The 18,170-nt window shown below is 47.8% G+C and overlaps 1 protein-coding gene across 6 annotated transcripts in view; it reads left to right on the forward strand.

Moving 5' to 3' along the window:
• ZNF331 (zinc finger protein 331) overlaps positions 1-16,326 on the forward strand; it is a 28,476-nt gene extending 12,150 nt beyond the window's left edge. For 3 of the 6 annotated variants that reach the window (XM_079118179.1, XM_079118180.1, XM_079118181.1), the window contains exons 3-6: positions 6,815-6,876; positions 12,111-12,193; positions 13,356-13,482; positions 14,933-16,326. In XM_079118179.1, the coding sequence (XP_078974305.1) occupies positions 12,155-12,193; positions 13,356-13,482; positions 14,933-16,188 (1,422 nt within the window). In that variant the 5' untranslated portion in view covers positions 6,815-6,876; positions 12,111-12,154 and the 3' untranslated portion in view covers positions 16,189-16,326. Of the gene's footprint in view, positions 1-6,043; positions 6,251-6,814; positions 6,877-11,752; positions 12,194-13,355; positions 13,483-14,932 lie in introns of those variants that run through there. The other 3 variants (XM_079118182.1, XM_079118183.1, XM_079118178.1) reach the window with 3 other exon arrangements.
• The last annotated feature ends 1,844 nt before the right edge of the window (positions 16,327-18,170 follow it).

An 18,170-nucleotide genomic window follows, 5' to 3' on the forward strand; every position in this document is an offset into this window, starting at 1 on the left:
CCGCATTCACCAGTCCTTCCAGTTTTTCCTCAGTGCCTGCAGCGCCCTGGCTGCCCCCCACCTTGTCATTGCTCCGTGTTCATCCTTTTTATTAACTGAGACTCCCTTAGGTTACGTTGCTTATAATGGGACTGATGCACCCAAGATGCAAAAAGGAAAAAATCTGAGGATCCTGAGGAATTTATAAAATGTCAGAACCACCCGTGACCATGCAGATAGTTGCTCTCCGTGTTGCAGGGTGTTCCCAGTCCTCTGCTTCCCCAGGCTTGTCTGCGTTACTGCTTCTGGAGTACCGAATCCTGCTAACGGATCACATAAATGAGGCAGGCTCTCCCAACCAGTCCGTGACAGGACCTGCCCGGCAAGGTCCTTCTACACTGTAGGCACGATGGGACAGTGATGTTTGTCTTCTGGCAAAAAGCCACTCACATGTTACACCCTATAGGATTAGAGGCATGTCATTTGAAACTAATCCCATGGTAAAACATTTTAAAAATATAGCTTTTCAGAATTAGATTTTCTATGATGTTCCTGTTTGTTTCACAAAACATGGCAATACTACGAGGCCTGGCACTTTAAATATATACACTGTACAACTAATAAATTCAAGATATATGAAAAAGAAGGGAGTAATTAAAAATGTTCACACAAACCTCCCTCATCAGAGAGAGTACGTGATTCAGCCTCTTGCCAATGTTCCCAATTTGACATCTTCTCAAATTAGCATCTCTCAGCTTCATTTCTGATGCAGAATCGTGCCTCTGCCCCCTTCTTGCTTGTGGAGAGAGAACATTTCCTCCTTGTGTGTCATGAAATCATTTTTGCCAATATTGCTAAATAAAAAGAATTTCATTCTTAACATCAGACTCTGAAAATTGTATTTAGTTTGCATTCATTATATTGGCAGCTCATACATATTCTGATGTAAGAACAAAAGGAAACGGCTGGGCGGAAGTGGTGCACACCCGTGACCCCAGCAGCTCAGGAGCCTTAGGCAGGAGAATCACAAACTCAGGGCCAGCCTCTGCAACTTAGTGAGCCTCTGTCTCAAAATAAGTAAAGGCTGGGGATGTAGGTCAGTGGTGAAGCATCCGGGTCCAATCCCCAGTACAGAAAGGAAGGAAGGAAGGAAATGGCAGGCTTGGATTTTGTTTGTAAACACATATTAAGGGATGTATAATGTTATTGATTTTTAGTATCAACAGCCAATTTGTACTGAATAATCATAACATAGTGTGGGTGTTCCATGTCAATTACCTCAATAGCAGAGAGACTCAGCCTTCATAGTGTCTTTATCGTGAGGAAGCAAACACAACTCAGTACCTGTCAGAGTTTAGAATCACATCCTGAAAGTCAGAGTCACCAGGATATCCCTGCCCAAGTCCTACAGACCTTTCAAAATTCACCTCCTTCACTTGGTGATTCGTCTTGAATTCCTTCTTGGTTAATACAAGTTAATATCATTCTTAGTAAACATATTTTATACCATTACATAACAATCCATAGTTTATATATTCTGTCCCCAACTGTGAGATAATTCTTGTTTGTGTGTATTGTTTTGGTTTTTGTTTTTTGGGACTTTTTTTGTACTGGGAATTGAACCCAGGAGCACTAACCACTGAACCACATCCCCAGCCCTTTTTATATTTTATATTTTATTTAGAGACAGGGTCTTGCTAAGTTGCTCAGGATTTCACTAAGTTGCCAAGGCTGGCTTTAAACTCAAGGATTCCCCTGCTTCAGCCTCCCTAGCTGCTGGGACTACAGGTGTACTCCACTGCACATGGTCACATGGCCTTGATTTCGTTTTAAATTTTATTTCCTGGAGGGTTGGAGGCTGAATGGTAGGCATAGCACTTGCCTAACATGTGTGAGGCCCTGAGTTTAATACCAAGCACCACAAAAAATAAATTAAAAAAAAAATATATATATATGTATGTATGTATGTATGTATGTGTGTGGGTGTACGTATATGTAACATCAATGAATCATATCCCTGGTAGCGTCCTGTTTGTGATACTACGCTATAATAATCTAAAAACAAGCCCCCTAGCCAATCACACCTGCAATCCCAGGTACTTGGGAGGCCAAGGTGGGAGAATCTCAAATTCAAACCCAACCTCAGCAACTTAAAACCCTGTCTCAAAATAAAAAGAAGCCAGGCAGGTGGCACACACCTGTGATCTCAGGGACTCGGAAGACTGAGGCAAGAGGATCACAAGTCCCAGACCAACCTGCAACTTAGACTCTGTCTCTGGCAAAAAAGGAAGACCCTACCTCAAAATAAATAATAGATTTTCCAAAAATCGATTTTCGTGAAACAATTCTCTGAATAAGCTGAAGCATACATTCATAGACTACTACAGTTACTCCTTGATATGATTTTCAAGCTGTCGAATTTTTAGTCAGACTCTGGTGGCTAAGGGCCTGCGGCCCCCGGACCCTGTGACGGCCACACCCGGAGCTGAGGAACGACTCTAGGGCTCAGCTGCTCCCTCCACGTTGTCTATAATCCAACGAAGGGGGGAAGCTCAGGCAGCCAGGGTCAGGGCCTGGGGAGAAGCAGGGCGCGGGCCCGGGAGCGGCTGGGAAGGGACACTTCCCAGGACACGGCAGGGACGGGTCTGCCGCAGAGCCCCGCGCAGGCGGGGAGCTGGCCTTCTCTCGCTCCTCTCCTTGACCACGAGCCCGGGCTGGTCGGGTGGTGACACGGCTCCAGGCTCAAGGCGCACAGACCGCGCGGAGGCAGAAGGAATGCGCCCTTCCAGCCGTGCTCCGCCGCGGCCGTATGGGGACGTCGGAGAGCCGCTGCGGGACTGCTAAGTGCCAGGCCCAAAGGAAGGTATCGGCAAACTAATCCAAAATCAATGTCTGCTCCCCGCACATTCGAGAGTAAGCTTTAAAAAATGTAGGGGGCTGAGGAGGTATCAGTAAAGGACCTGAGTCAGGCAGTACCGCCGAAGCAAAGGGATGTTCTCTGCGCCTGGAGAATGTCTTAATCAGTATAAAAGCACATGCACACACGTTAAGCACGGGACTGGCGAGCTAGAGCGTTGCCCCTCGGTATCTCACACACAGACACACCCACCTCTGCAAGAGCAGATATTAAAATCCGCACATTCTCAAGTCCCTTGTCCCGTTCCCCCCCACCCCCCAGCCGTGCCAGGGCCATGGGGCAGGTTGGGGACGCGCCAGAGAAAGTGCCTGGCGGCGCGGGAGACGGGATTCACTGGGGAGAGCCAAGGAGAGTCAGTGGCATCGGGCTGAGCGCTCCTCCCCGCCCTCACGCGTCTTGGGCAAGCAGAGCCCCCCTCCCGCACAGCACTGTCCAGGACAGCCAGCTGGACGTGTGACATAGTGCCCTCAGTTCTGCCCCCGTCCCCACTCAGGTTTCCGTGTTAGTTAGGCTGCACAAGCAGCAACGTCGCCACCATCAGCTTGCAGAGTTTGCTGCGTGAGCAGCATCAGGGGAGCACCTGGTCTGGTGTACAAAGCAGCTTTCCCTGGGCATGGTGGCACGCACCTGTAATCCCAGCAGCTCAGGAGACCCGAGGCAGGAGGATTGCAGATTCAAAGCCAGTCTCAGCAACTTATGAGACCCTGCCTCAAAATAATAAAAAGGGCTGGGAGTGTGGCTTAGTGGTTAAGCACCCCTGAGTTCAATCCCTGGTACCAAAAAAGAAAAAGTAGCTTTCCACAGGTAACACAGACTTGCCCTCATTCCCAGTGTGCACAAGAGAAAGGCAGTGTCCTAGATAATATGTATCTGGACTTTCCTGCCCAGGTTTGCTCTCATTATTCTCTTAACCTGGCTAGGACTTTGGGAACAGAAAGGGGGCATTCACATAATCATACATTGGAGAAAGATAGCCTCTTCAACAAATGGGCTGGGAAAACTGGAAATCCAAATGTAGCAAAATGAAATTAAACTCCTATCTTTCACTCTACACAAAAATCAACTCAAAGTGTACCAAGAACCTAGACAGACCAAAGACGCTGCACCTACTAGGAGAAAATGTAGACCCAACTTTCCATCCCGTCAGCTTAGGAACCAAACTCCTCGATCAGACTCCTAAAGCACAAGAAGTAAAATCAAGAATCGATAAATGGTATGATATCAACTAAACAGCTTCTTCACAGCAAAAGAAACAATCAAGAACATGAACAGAGAACCTAAAGAATGAGAGAAAACCTTTGCCACGCAACTCAGAGCATTAATCTCCAGGATATATAAAGAACTAAAAAAACAAATAACCCAGTCAATAAATGGGCAAAGGAACTGAACAGGCACTTCACAGAAGAAATGTGAATGAGTAACAAATATAAGAAAAAATGTTCAACATCTCTAGAAATTGGAAAATTGCAAATTAAAACTACACTGAGATTCCATTTCACTCCAGTCAGAATGGCAATTATCAAGAATACAGGCAACAATAAGTGTTGGCAGGGATGTCGGGGAAAAGGTACATTTATACATTGCTGGTAGGACTGCAAATTGGTCCAACCACTATAGAAAGTGATATGGAGATTCCTCAGAAAGTTTGGAATGGAACTACCATTTGACCCAGGTGTACACTCCTTAGCATATACCCAAAGGACTTAAAATCAGCACATAACAGACACACAGCCACATTAGTGTTTATAGCAGCTCAATTCACAATAGCTAAGCTATGGAATCAACTTAGGTGTCCTTCAACAAATGAATGGATAAAGAAAATGTGGTGTGTATACATAATGGAATACTACTAAGCCTTAAAGAAGAATGAAATTATGGCATTTGCCAGTGAATGAATGGAACTGAAAACTATCAAGCTAAGTGAAATAAGCGGGTCCCTCAAAAACCAAAGACTGCTTGTTCTCTCTGATATGTGGATATGCAGATGCTAATACACATAAGGGCAGGGAGAATAGAAGTTCACTGGATTAGGGGGGAATGATAGGGAGGTAGGGAGGGGGCATGAGAATAGGAAAGACAGTAGAATGAATCAGACATCACTTTCCTATGCTCATATATGAATATGTGAACTGTATAACTCCACATCATGTACAACCACAAGAATGGGAAGTCATACTCAATATAAAATATGTCAAAATACACTCCACTGTCCTGTATGTATAAAAAGAACAAATTTTAAAAACACAGGTTTAGGAGAGGGGCGGTGCGTTCAGGGACATGTTGTTTTCCTGCCCCACCCTCTTTTCAGGGATGAAATACCCCTGTAGAAAACGGCGCATTCGTACAGACCTACACACATCCTCTCATACACTCCCATATCATCTCTAGAGCATTCATACCTACTACAATGTAAACGCTGAACGCAAACGCTGTATGAGTTGTTGCACTGAAACCTTTAGAACACCGACAGGTTCGGTGTGTGCGTTGGGTAGAGTCGCACCCAACCATCACCGGCTTAACTGCGTCGTATCAACAGCACGTCTTCCACGCCTAGCTGGTCCGCCCCACCTGCAGAATCCACGGGTGCAGACGCCTCACTGCGTCACCGTGACATTAGGTCTGAAAACCTTTTACCCCTCAGTACTTGGGCCTGTATCTTTGGTAGTGCAGCGCAGGTCTGGACCTGTGGGGGCTCCAGGGCTGCGCCTCCCTGCAGCGCGGGCTTCCGGAGGGCCGGCTCACGCTGCATGCTGGGACACGGGTGCACGGCCTGGGTGCCATGGAAACGCAGCACTCTGCAGGCCAGGGCAGTTCCGACGTCACCGGGTGGTGGGGGCGGCGACTCAAGGGCCCAAAACCGGAGTTGGAATGAGCGCGCTTTCGCGTGTTGCTGAGTACGTGCGTACACATCTGTGTACGTGCGCATGCACCGCACCAATGCCTGCGGTTCTGTGTGTGTGTGTGTGTGTGTGTGTGTGTGTGTGCGCGCGCGCGCGTGTGTGTCCCACCCGAGCTCTGCGCATGCGCCTTGTCCTGGCCCGGGGTCGCGGGGAACGCGCGTGCAACACTTGTGTGGGAGTGTGCAGCACTGACGCCAGGCTGTGTCCCGGTAACGGTGACGCAGGTGTGCCGCGTGCGTCACCAGTACCGTGGGGTGCCAGGCAGATCGCTAATGCACTTGCACCACCGTGTGGACTGGCAGCCAGGTCTGCGCAGGCAGCTGTGAGGCGCCAAACAGAGTCAGGCAGAAGCCGCCACTCCACTCTGGAAGCTACAGGTGTGTGGGCTGCTGCGCGCGCGTCTCCGTGTCCGGAGGTGTGACAGGCTGGGCCTCAGTGGGTGTGACGAGCCAAGGTACAGTCCGTGGTGGTGTGTGGGTTTGTGAGACCACGTCTGGCATGGATTTGTGCTCTGGTGGCTCATGAGCCGGATGGCGTTTTTGGTGAAGACAGATGTGTGATCTTGCAACCTGTAGTTTGTGTCCTTCCTGCTTCCCACTGAGTAGTACCTACCTGAGAGCAATGGGCCCCAGGGGACAGATGTCAGAGCCTGAATCTCCTCATGAAAATAACTAATGAGAAGGACAAAGGCATGGTCATGAGATGCCAGCTTGAGAGTCCTGAGTGTTCTCCCCACAGGCTATCTGGATGAAAGGAGGTGGCCCAAGTGGAATTCCTTCTGTGGTGGGAGAGATCGCTGACATCAGAGGCAGGGAGCCAGCAGAGCAGCTGCGTGTTCCAGAACCTCAGTGTTCCAGCCTGGTTCTCGGGGCTCTCTCACACACTCAGACCCCAGGGCCTTATTCCTGTTGGTTTTACCTGTGGCCGAGGGACAGGTGTGCCTCCAAGGGTGTTTTCTGTAGTAGCCTGTGCAGCAGAAAGACCCTGGTGGCTCATTCTTGTTTTCCTCTTTCCCCAGTCCAGCTGAAGAGAAAGTATCCTCTGTTGGAAGACTAAGGTCATCTTGAAGTCAAGGTTCAGGTGAGTTACCTGTTTGATTTTTCCTCAGATCTTCACATGAGACAAAAGTGTTGACTATTAGCATGTGATTCTTGACTCTGCTTCTTCCTACACCTTTTTTTTTTTTTTTAATCCCAGGGATTCTTAACCACTGAGCCACATCCCCAGCCCTTTTATTTTGAGACAGAGTCTCACTGAGTTGCTCAGGGCCTAGCTAAGTTGCTGAGGCTGGTTTTGAACTTTCGATCCTCCCACCTCAGCCTCCAGAGCCACTGGGATTATAGGCGTGCACACCTCACCCAGCTTCTTTCAACCTTTTTGAGCTTTCTGAAAATAGAGTTGTGATGAGGATGAAATTCTTAATACACTTAAAACTATATAGCAACCCCCTAAATAATTAGTCCTCAGGACATGCTAGCTGCAGAGGCTGCATGGAAAACCTAGGTGGTCACAGACGATGAACCACATCCATGTGAAGGTGACTGTGTACTAAGAGGTCACACAGTGAACCACCTCAGACAGCCTAGCACAGGAAGCTCAGTCTGAGCCCCTTCCTTGAGCTCTACCTGCTTACATTCCAAAACTATAAATTGCACTCACACTTACACCATTAGTTTATTATACAGTAATGTGTGTCAGTGTTTCCCCCTTACAGAAATACTCTGTAATTCCATGGCATTAAGAAAGTGTACCTTAGACAGGCAGGGTGGTTGGTGCACACCTATAATCCCAGGAACTTGGGAAGCTGAAGCAGGAGGATTGCAAGTCTAAGACCAGCCTCAGCAACTTAGCAAGGCCCTGTCTCAAAATATATAAAGGGCTAGGGATGGAGTTCAATAGTAGAGCACCACTGGCTTCCATCCCCAGCACCTAAAAGAAAACTTTTACTTTGACCACAGTTAGTGTTGTCAGTTATAACATGTGCATGTTATGGAATGCATAGGAGCTACAAAGGATCACATCTACAGCCATAAGAAGAGGAAGTGTGCCAGGCATGGTGGCACCTGCCTGTGATCCCAGTGACTCAGGAGGCTAAGGCAGGAGGGTGGCAAGTTCAAGGCCAGCCTCAGCAACTTAGCAAGGTCCTAAAAAAATCGAGCAAGATGCTATCAAAAAAAGAAAGTAAAAAGGACTGGGGATGTGGTGCAGTGGCTAAACGCCTCTGGGTTCTATGAAGAGGCGAAGAGGAAATGTGCGAGACAAAACGGTAATGCTAATAGTCATGGGCAATAGTACACAAAAGCCTTCAATTATCCAGAAAACTCATTTAGAAGACGTTTTGTAAATATATCCAACATGACCTCTCAATTGCTTACTCAGTGAAGGGGAGAGGCGTGTGTGTGGCCATGCTTACTGAGTACTTCCTATGTACCTTGCACATACATGCTCCTTCAGCCCTGTCTTAGTTCAGGCTGCCTTAAAAAAGTGCACAGTCTGGATGGCTAAAGAAACAGGTCCGTTTTGCGGAGTTCTGAGGCTGGAAGGCCAAAATGAGGACATGACCTGTGGCCTTGGAGTGAAGCCTTCAGGCTGCAGGCCACCCCTTCCTGCCGGGCCCTCACGTGGCCCAAGGAGAGCTCGGAGCCGGGCGGTCCTCCCGAGTGCACTGCTGCCATCGTTAGGACCCCGCTCCTGATGCCATCATCCTGGGGACAGGATTTCAACTTAGGAAGTTTGATGGGACACAGCATTCAGCCCGTGGGGAGCCTGCAGAGGCAACTCGGCTGCATGATTGTGCTCAGGGTCTGACCTCTGTTCCTAAGACAGGGAAAAGACAGTCCAGAACAGGGAGGTGATACTGATCTTAGCAACACCGTTTTTGCAATATTAGGCCTACATCAGATTCCTTTGTTGCTATAAAAGTTACCACAGATTTATTGGGGACACAGCCCTAGTGGTCACACATCTGAACTCCTTCTCCCTTGAGACCAAGGCGGCGACAGGGCTCTGGGACGTGTTTCTACCAGAAGATCCCACAACTGCTGGCCTTGTGGCTCCTGACCCTTCTTTTGCCAGCAAACCCAGTCAGGTCCTTCCTGTCGCCTCATTCTGACCCCGCCTGTGCCACCACGTCCTTCTCTTCTTACCCCCCCTTATTCTTTTTCTAATTCTTTTATTGTTTGTTCTTTGTAGTTATGCAGGACAGCAGAATGCATTTTGATCCATTGTACACAAATGGAGCACAACTTTTCATTTCTCTGGTTGTACATGATGTGGACTCACACCATTCATGTAATCATACGTGTACACAGGGTTCGTCTCATTCCACCATCTCTCCTTCCCCCTGCCCCCTCCCCTCCCCTCAATTCCCTCTACACAGTCCAACATCCCTCCATTCTTGCCTTACAACCCCCACCCCCATTTTTTATCAGCATCCACTTAGCAGAGAAAACATTCAGCCTTTGGTTTGTTGGGATTGGCTTATCTCACTTAGCATGATATTCTCCAACTCCATTCGTTTACCTGCAAATGCCATGATTATATTCTTTTTAATGGCTGAATGATACTCCATTGTGTATATATACCACAGTTTCTTCATCCATTCATCTACTGAAGGGCTTCTAGGTTGATTCCCCTATCTAGCTATTGTGAATTGTGCTGCTGTAAGGAAACTTGTGGTTACATTGGGCTCACTGAGATAATTCAGGATAATCTTTCCTATTTTAAAGTTCAAAGGCTAGCAATTTTAAGTCCATCTGCAGCTTTAACTCCCCTTTGCCATTAAGGTAACATATTCACAGTGCCAGAATCGCCCTGTGGACATCTTCGAGAGAAGGATTCTGCCTCACACAGACCTGACTAGTCAGTTTGACTGATGACTCCGGTGTACCTGCTCGCTGCCAACATGACCCTTTTTCTAGGCAAGCACTGGGGGCGTGTGGTCCTGGGGACTGAACCCAGGGCCTCCCACATGCCAGGCAAGTGTTCTACTAAGCTTCACCCCCAGGCTCCCTTTTATTCTTTGTGTTATTTCTTGTAATGAAATTAATACTGACCTGCTGTAAAATAATTCAATCCCCCAAGGAGCCCATAAAGAAGAATTTTTTTTTCTTTCTTTCTTTTCTTTTTTTTTTTTTTTTTTTTTTTTTTTTTTTTTTTTTTTGTGGGGGGATACCAGGGAATGAGCTCAGGGGCACTCAACCACTGAGCCACCTCCCCAGCCCTGTTTTGTATTTTATTTAGAGACAGGGGTCTCACTGAGTTACTCAGTACCTTGCTGAATTGCTGAGGCTGGCTTTCAACTCACTATCTTCCCGCCTCAGCCTCCCAAGCTGCTGGGATTACAGGAGTGTGCCACTGCTCCCAGCTATAAAGAAGAAATTTCAAAGTACATATAATCATTAGGTACGATGGCCATGCCTGTAATTCTAGCTACCTGGGAAGCTAAAGCTGGAGGACCGCAAGACCACAAGTTCAACCTAGCCTGGGCAACTTAGCAAAACCCCATTTCAAAAAAAAAAAATCACTGTTAAAATTTTGGTATGTATGTTTCCAAACCTCCCAACAGCCTTTCATAATTAAATCTTCTGGGATTTGAATGTTTCTTTCAAAGAACACGACAGTATGTGCTGATGAACAATGCTACAATGTCACCGGGTACCTTAGAAGTAGGGACTGAACAATTCACATCTGCAGAATCCATATATACCAGTAATAGATATGGGTGATACAGGAACAGCGCCAAGATAGAAGAATAGGACTACAGTAGTTAAGATGTTCACACATGGAGCTGGGTACCTTAGGGCACACCGGTAATCTCGGCAATTCAGGAGGCTGAGGTGGGAGGATCCCAAATTCAAGGCCATCGTGGGCAACTTAGTGAGACACTGTTTCATAATAAAAAGAGCAAGGATGTAACTCAGTGGTTTAGCTCTTGTCTAGCACGCACAAGGCCCTGGGTTCAATCCCCAGCACCCAAAAAAAAAAAAAAAAGTTTACACCAGTCTCTCACCAGTCTCCCATGTCACTTGGAACACTCAGGGCAGCGGATTCTCAAACTGTCATCTTCTCAGATTAGAGTCTCTGAACCAAATTTGTGATGCAGAATCATGTCTCTGCTCCCCTGGATGTTTGTGGTGAGGGAACATCTTCTCTACGATGTATCATAGAATCTCCCTGGCTAATGTGGTTAAGAATTTATTCCTGAGATGAGGTTCTGAAAGTTTAAGATTAATGGTTGATTATATAGGCAGCAAGTAGAAACATGAAATGGATGTGTACTGTTCTTGATCCTCCATAACAGCCACACTTGCATCAATCACTGCATGTTTGGGGTAGATCATCTTACTTATAATTGAGACAGTTTTAGCTTATAATCTTTTTTAAAAATATTTTTTAGATGTTGAGAGAACTTTATTTTATTCACGTATTTAAAATAAAGTGTTGAGAATCAACTTGGTGCCCCACACGCGCTAGGCAAGCGCTCTGCCACTGAGCCCCAGCCCCAGCCCTTACGGTCTTCTTATTCCACCTTTTCTGAGAGGAAACAGACACTGCAGGGCTGGTAACTGTTGCCCAAGTTTGGTGCCCAGCATCGCGGTGCTGCCGTGGACTTCAGCAATGGACGGGACTGGTTTTCTGCATGGTTTTCAGTCTCCAGGTCCACGGCTCCCGTGTCTCCCAGGCCACCTGAATCACCAGATTGGTCTCTCCAGTGTGGTCAGCCCCCGGCTGAAACAAAGAAAGGCATTTCTATCAGGTGTGACCGGTTATCTTACAGAACAGAGTCTGGTGACAAAGGCCAGACCACTTTGGGCAAGGCCAAAGTCAACCGTGTGAGAGAGTGTGTGTGTGTGTGTGTGTGTGTGTGTGTATGAGTGTGTATGAGTGTGTGTGAGTGTGTGAGTGAGTGTGTGTGAGTGTGTGTGTTCTAGAAATGGAGCCTAGAGCCTCCTGCAGGCCAGGCGAGCACTCTACCACTGAGCCGCGTCCCCAGCTCCTAGACCAAATTCTTTGCCACATCCTATGCTCCTTCCCCACCCCCACCGCAGGAAACTTTCCATAAATCCTCCAGCTAGTGTCTGAGTCTCTCTTCAAGACAAAAAATAAATAAAAAGAAGCACCTCTGCTATGCTATATGCAGCTGGGCTCCAGGCTTCCGGGAGGCCTGGCTTAGTCCAGCATTCTCTCCATCTACCCCAGGAGTGTCGTGTTCATGTGCGTGTTGAGAAGAAAGGATGGGGCAGCCAGGCCACATTAGGTCATTTGGGAACCCAAGTTGCAACTGATTTTAATGTCTCTTTTTTCATTCCCAGCTCTGACCTCTCTAATTTTGTTACTTCGGTGGAAGAAACCCAGGATGACCAGTCAAGCCCAGAGCTCTGACACCATGGCCCGCGTAAGCGTGTATTTCTTTCATTCTTGAAATGTGACAGTCAGGTTTGTGGAATTGTGAATTATCCGAAGCTGCCTAACTAAGCAAACTCCCTCTAATCCCCTTGCTTCCCAGTTCTTCCTTTTTCTGGGTAATGATAGGCCTGAGTCTGTCATTGGCGGTTCACTGAATCATTGAACAGATTACTCAGTTTCGCATACACTGGTTTTTCTCCAGAGATCTGTTGGAGGATGCAGGAACAAAGCCCCTCAGGGGTACTCAGTCCTGTCTGTGACTTGCTGCCTTAAATATGTGGGTCCCACTTGACCTCAAGAGGAGACAGGTTCTCTGCTGAGCTTATTTTCTGGGTGCATAAGAGGGAACTCTGAGATCTGCTGGTCTCAGTCTTAGCATGTGGTGAGATGCCAGCTCTGGAAGGCTTTCACAGTTGGGCAGAGTTGGAAGGGGCTGAGGAGGGCCTGTGGGCAGAAATCACATTCTCTCCCCACCTCCCAGCCCCAGTAGTGGCAAGTGAGCCAGCGGTGGTCTACCCCTGAGCTATACCCCAGCCCTTTTTTAATTTTATTTTAATTTTATTTACACTATTTAAAGTGTAATCTGGCATGATGGTGAATCTGAGGCTTGAAAATATTCAAACATATAAGACCCTGTCTTCTAAAATAAAAGATCTGATATTACAGGCAAAGAGCTCAGGATTTTAGTGTTCCTTCTTAAAAATATAGAAAGGAGGGGCTAGAGTCGTGGCTGAGTGGTAGAGCACTTGCCTAGCACGTGTGAGGCACTGGGGTCAATCCTCAGCACCACATAAAAATAAACCAATAAAATAAAGTTATTGTGTCCATCTGCAACTAAAAATAAAAAAAATAAAATAAAAAAAAGATACAATAGGACTCGCACCAGTTGGGCATTTACAGGACACTGGCAGACTCTGCTGTAAACTAGAGGAGAACTGGGATTGTCTTGTCCACTACCTGGCAGGTTTGAATCTTATGAATCCCACAGGGTGTGGGTTGCTTTCTGTGCCTCGGCAGGGGTCTGATGCACATGGGGTCCTGCACCCCAGACCCTGGTACCACAGCCTTTCTGTGACCCACTCTCTGCACCCCACCCAGGGAAGCCACGGTCTCTTGGCTCGTCCTAAACCCATCTCTCATCCTGTTCGCAGGGTTCGATAACATTCTCAGATGTGGCCATAGACTTCTCCCAGGAGGAGTGGGCCTGCCTGACCTCTGCCCAGAGGGACCTGTACTGGGATGTCATGTTGGAGAACTACAGCAACTTGGTCTCACTGGGTAAGTCATCTGCCTCTGTGCCTTCACCTCTGCTTCCCCAGTGTCTGCGCTCTGCTCTGGTTTTCAGGAACACCTTTCAGTAGACTAGCTAAACGTCTGCTTCTCGTTCCCAAGGGAATGTTCTGTGTTTCTCCATATGGAAGAGGGCATTACATACCTTCATCTTCCCATCGCCACTTACCTTCCCACCTTTGTCTGGCTCTCTGTGTAATTATCTCTCTTCCTTAGTGACCAAGGGATGCACTGGAGTCCTGGGGTATTTATTCCATGGCCAGCTTCAAAGAAATCAAGCTTTTGCTTATGATTCTATGTTAATTGCTCTTGATAGTCTTTGGTACTTTGAGGACCCACCCAGACCCAGAGTTATTTTTCAGAGTGGGTAGTGGATATTGGGGCTTAAACCCAGGAGTGCTTAACCACTGAGCCACATCCCAGCCCTTTTTTATATTTCATTTAGAGATAGGGTTTCACTGAGTTGCTTAGAGCCTCACTATGTTGCTGAGGCTAGCTTTGAACTCACATCCTCCTGCCTCGGCCTCCTTAGTCTCTGGGATTATAGGCGTGCTGCACCACCGCGCCTGGCTCCAGGGTGATATTTTTGTTTGTTTGTTTGTTTGTGGTGCTAGGGATTGAACCCAGGGTCTTGTGCTTGTGAGGCAAGCACTCTACCAACTGAGCCATATCCCCAGCCCCAGGGTGATATTTTGATACACATAGGCAATGTGTAATGATCAAATCAAGATAATCAGCACATCCATCACCTCGAGCATTCATCCTTTGTTTGAGGCCAAAGCATTTAAATCCTCTGATCTATATCCACTTTGGTGTTTACAATGGACTGTTGTTGACTGTGGTTCCCCTATGGTGACGTGGAGCACCAGAAGCTACTCCCCCGTCCAACAGTAATCTCGTGCCCATTAACCAGCCTCACCCACCCTCCTGCCTCTGGTACCCACAGTTCTGCCCTCTACTTCTGAAATCTCCTCTAGCTTCCACATGAGAAGCTACTTTTAAGTGCCTGTTATTTCACTTAACAATGTCCTCCGGGCTTGTCCGCGTTGCCCAAATGTTAGAAGCCTATTCTTTTTTTATGGCTGAGTTCCAAGACACAAATGTCCAGCGGCATGTTTATATTTTCTTACAGTAGTTCTGGGTTTGATTCTCTTGGATGTTCTAAGAATGCCATCACATCACTCACAGAGTATTCTTGTTTTCATCTTCCCTATTGAGATTCCCCCCCAATTTCTTTCACAGAAATGCACCAGCCGACAGGAAGTGACAGGTTAGCCCAGTGGCTCCGGTGCCTCCCCACTGACGGTCTGGTGCCAGGATAGAATCTGCATTTTAGCAGGAGCCCTGGGTGATTCTTACTGTTCTACTGAAGTTTCTGGCTCGGAGTTAGGTTTGTTTTTGTTTTCCTGTAAAGGAAAATATGTTGTTTTTCTTTCAGATTTGGAATCCTCATGTGAGGCCAAGAGTTTAGCTATACAAAAGAACATTTACAAAATGAATCTTCACAAAAGGAATTCGGGTAGCAAAAGTAAGTCTCATCACCCGAACAGGATGCGCGAAGGCGAGTCTGAAGTAACCCAGGGCTCCCAAGAGAGAAATCGCAGTCCAGTAAAAGTCAGCTCCAGAAAAGCGCCAGCCAGCAGAGAGCGCACACCTCCGCGACCACACCCGAGACCCCACGGTAAGGAGAGCTCCTACGAGTGTAAGGAGTGCGGGAAGGCCTTCAGCCGCGGCTACCAGCTCAGCCAGCACCAGAAGATCCACACCGGGGAGAAGCCCTACGAGTGTAAAGACTGCAAGAAGGCCTTCCGCTGGGGCAATCAGCTTACTCAGCACCAGAAGATCCACACCGGGGAGAAGCCCTACGAGTGTAAAGACTGCGGGAAGGCCTTCCGCTGGGGCTCGAGCCTGGTCATCCACAGGAGAATCCACACCGGGGAGAAGCCCTACAAGTGCAAGGACTGCGGGAAGGCCTTCAGACGCGGCGACGAGCTCACCCAGCACCAGCGGTTCCACACCGGGGAGAAGGACTACGAGTGCAAGGACTGCGGGAAGACCTTCAGCCGGCTCTACAAGCTCATCCAGCACAAGAGGATCCACAGCGGGGAGAAGCCCTACGAGTGCAAGGACTGCGGGAAGGCCTTCATCTGCGGGTCCAGCCTCATCCAGCACAAGAGGATCCACACGGGCGAGAAGCCCTACGAGTGCCAGGAGTGCGGGAAGGCCTTCACGCGGGTCAACTACCTCACGCAGCACCAGAAGATCCACACCGGGGAGAAGCCGCACGAGTGCAGGGAGTGCGGGAAGGCCTTCCGCTGGGGCTCGAGCCTCGTGAAGCACGAGCGGATCCACACGGGCGAGAAGCCCTACAAATGCACGGAGTGCGGGAAGGCCTTCAACTGCGGCTACCACCTCACGCAGCACGAGAGGATCCACACTGGTGAGACCCCTTACAAGTGCAAGCAGTGTGGGAAGGCCTTTATTTATGGGTCAAGCCTGGTCAAACACGAGCGGATTCATACGGGAGAGAAGCCCTACGAGTGTAAGGAGTGTGGCAAGGCCTTTAGTCACGGCCATCAGCTTACACAGCACCAGAAAACTCATATTGCAAAATCATATGCATGTAAGGAATGTGGAAAGGTGTATAACCATGCGAACCATCTCAGAGAACATCAGAAGACCCATAACAGCTGAGAAACCTTCCAAACACCACCCACACCCAGGCCTCCATCCTGCATTCATCTCTTCCTCAACACAAGGGAAACCCATGATTTAATTTAACGTAAGAAAGCCTTCACTGGCCGTTCTTCTCATTGGAGAATTTCAGAAGTCATCCTAGAGGCAAATTTGGAGAGTTGGAGAAGTCATTTCCCTAACGAGTACGACATGCTCAGCCATGTTTACTGGACAGGCTGGCTGAGCAAATGCAGAGAGCCTGCCAATGCCATTCCATCTTTTCACACTTGAGGTTCATTGAGGTTCATTCTAGGGACAACTGCTGGTGTAATGTGGGGAGGCCGTTAGCCATGACCCGTTCCCTGCCAGTCATCACCATCCACCTCTACCCACCGTGAGACACACAGCACACTGCTCATCACCCTGTGCATTACAGATGCTCCTTAGCACACAGTAGGGTCATGTCCCAACAAACCCACCCTACTTGAAAAGAAAGTCCCAACGGCATTTAATACACCTGACTGACCAAACATCATAGGTTAGCCCAGCCTACCTGAAATCCGCTCAGAACGTTCCCGTTAGCCTAAGTTGGGCAAAATCATCTAACACAAAGGCTGTGTCTCACCAAACTTATTAAATATTATATAGAAAGTGAAAGTCAGTGGTTCTATTGGGCACACTATCCACCATTGCAAAATTCTAAAATCAGTGGTTCTATGGGGCACACTTTCCGCCATTGCAAAGTTCTAAATCAGTGGCTCTATCGGGCAGCTTTCTGCCATTGTGAAGTTCTAAAATCAGTGGCTCTATTGGGTACGCTTTCCACCATTGTGAAGTTCTAAAATCAGTGGCTCTATCGGGTATGCTTTCCGCCATTGTGAAGTTCTAAATCAATGGTTCTATCGGGTGCACTTTCTGACATCGTGAAGTTCCAAAATCAGTGGCTCTATTGGGTATGCTTTCCGCCATCGTGAAGTTCTAAAATCAGTGGCTCTATTGGGTATGCTTTCTGCCATTGTGAAGTTGAAAAATCATTGGCTGTATTGGGTACACTTCTTGCACATTATGTTGAAAAAGATGAAAGTTAAAATATCTGTAAATCGGGACCGTCTATATATGTAGAATGTATGTTATGTGCATTGTTTGTACATAGGGATATCACACCTACCTAAACTGCTATTGTGGGGATTAAATGTTCAATACTTGTAAACTCTCTGAAAACGTATCTGGGGTGTTGTTTCGGATCAGTATCTATCACCTGTTGTTCTTGTGATCATCACCATTAGTGTTTTAGTGAGTTATCAAGACCACCTGGCATGCAGTGACTTTAGAAAAGACTATGAACATCTAGGTTTCAGAAAGCACCAAAGATGACTGTGAGTCACATCTTGGCTGGACAGTCCGTAAGTGCGCAGAGGGCGTGCACAGAGCGGTCAGGTTGGACTTCCTCAGAAGTGCAAGGCTGTGAAATGATGCCTCGAGACAGAGAAGACGGCGCACAGCAGATTGGAGGCAGATGTCCACTCTGCCCCTACCTGACAAAGGACTCAGTGGAACATGTGGAGAATCCCGCATGTCAGAACAAAGCAGCAGAGGGGCAAGAGTAAGCACCTCACCAGAGAAGATCACAGACGGCCAACAAGCAGGTGGAAACGTGCTCAGCAGGCGGCTCCAGGGGTGCCAGTCAGGCCACGGTGGGCAGCACCTCAGGGTCACCAGGGCTCGGGTCAAAACCGCAGCAGCAGAGAGTGCGTGTCAAGTGTCTCACCACAGACGACAAGCAAGTGATGGACACGTTTGACTCAGTCATTCCACGTTGTATACATGTATTAAAACATCCCATTGTACTCTGTAAATGTGATCTAAACAGTAAAAAGTGTCATTCAATTGTCCAAAAATACTAATAAAGGAATTTTTAAAACCACATTCAAGCTGGACTGTCGGGGAGGGAACTGGGGCAGCAGGCTGTCCATAGCACTGCAGGGGAGGCAGGTGTGGTC

Source organism: Sciurus vulgaris, assembly GCF_902686455.1.
Source record: "Sciurus vulgaris genome assembly, chromosome: 17".
Lineage (NCBI taxonomy): Eukaryota > Metazoa > Chordata > Mammalia > Rodentia > Sciuridae > Sciurus > Sciurus vulgaris.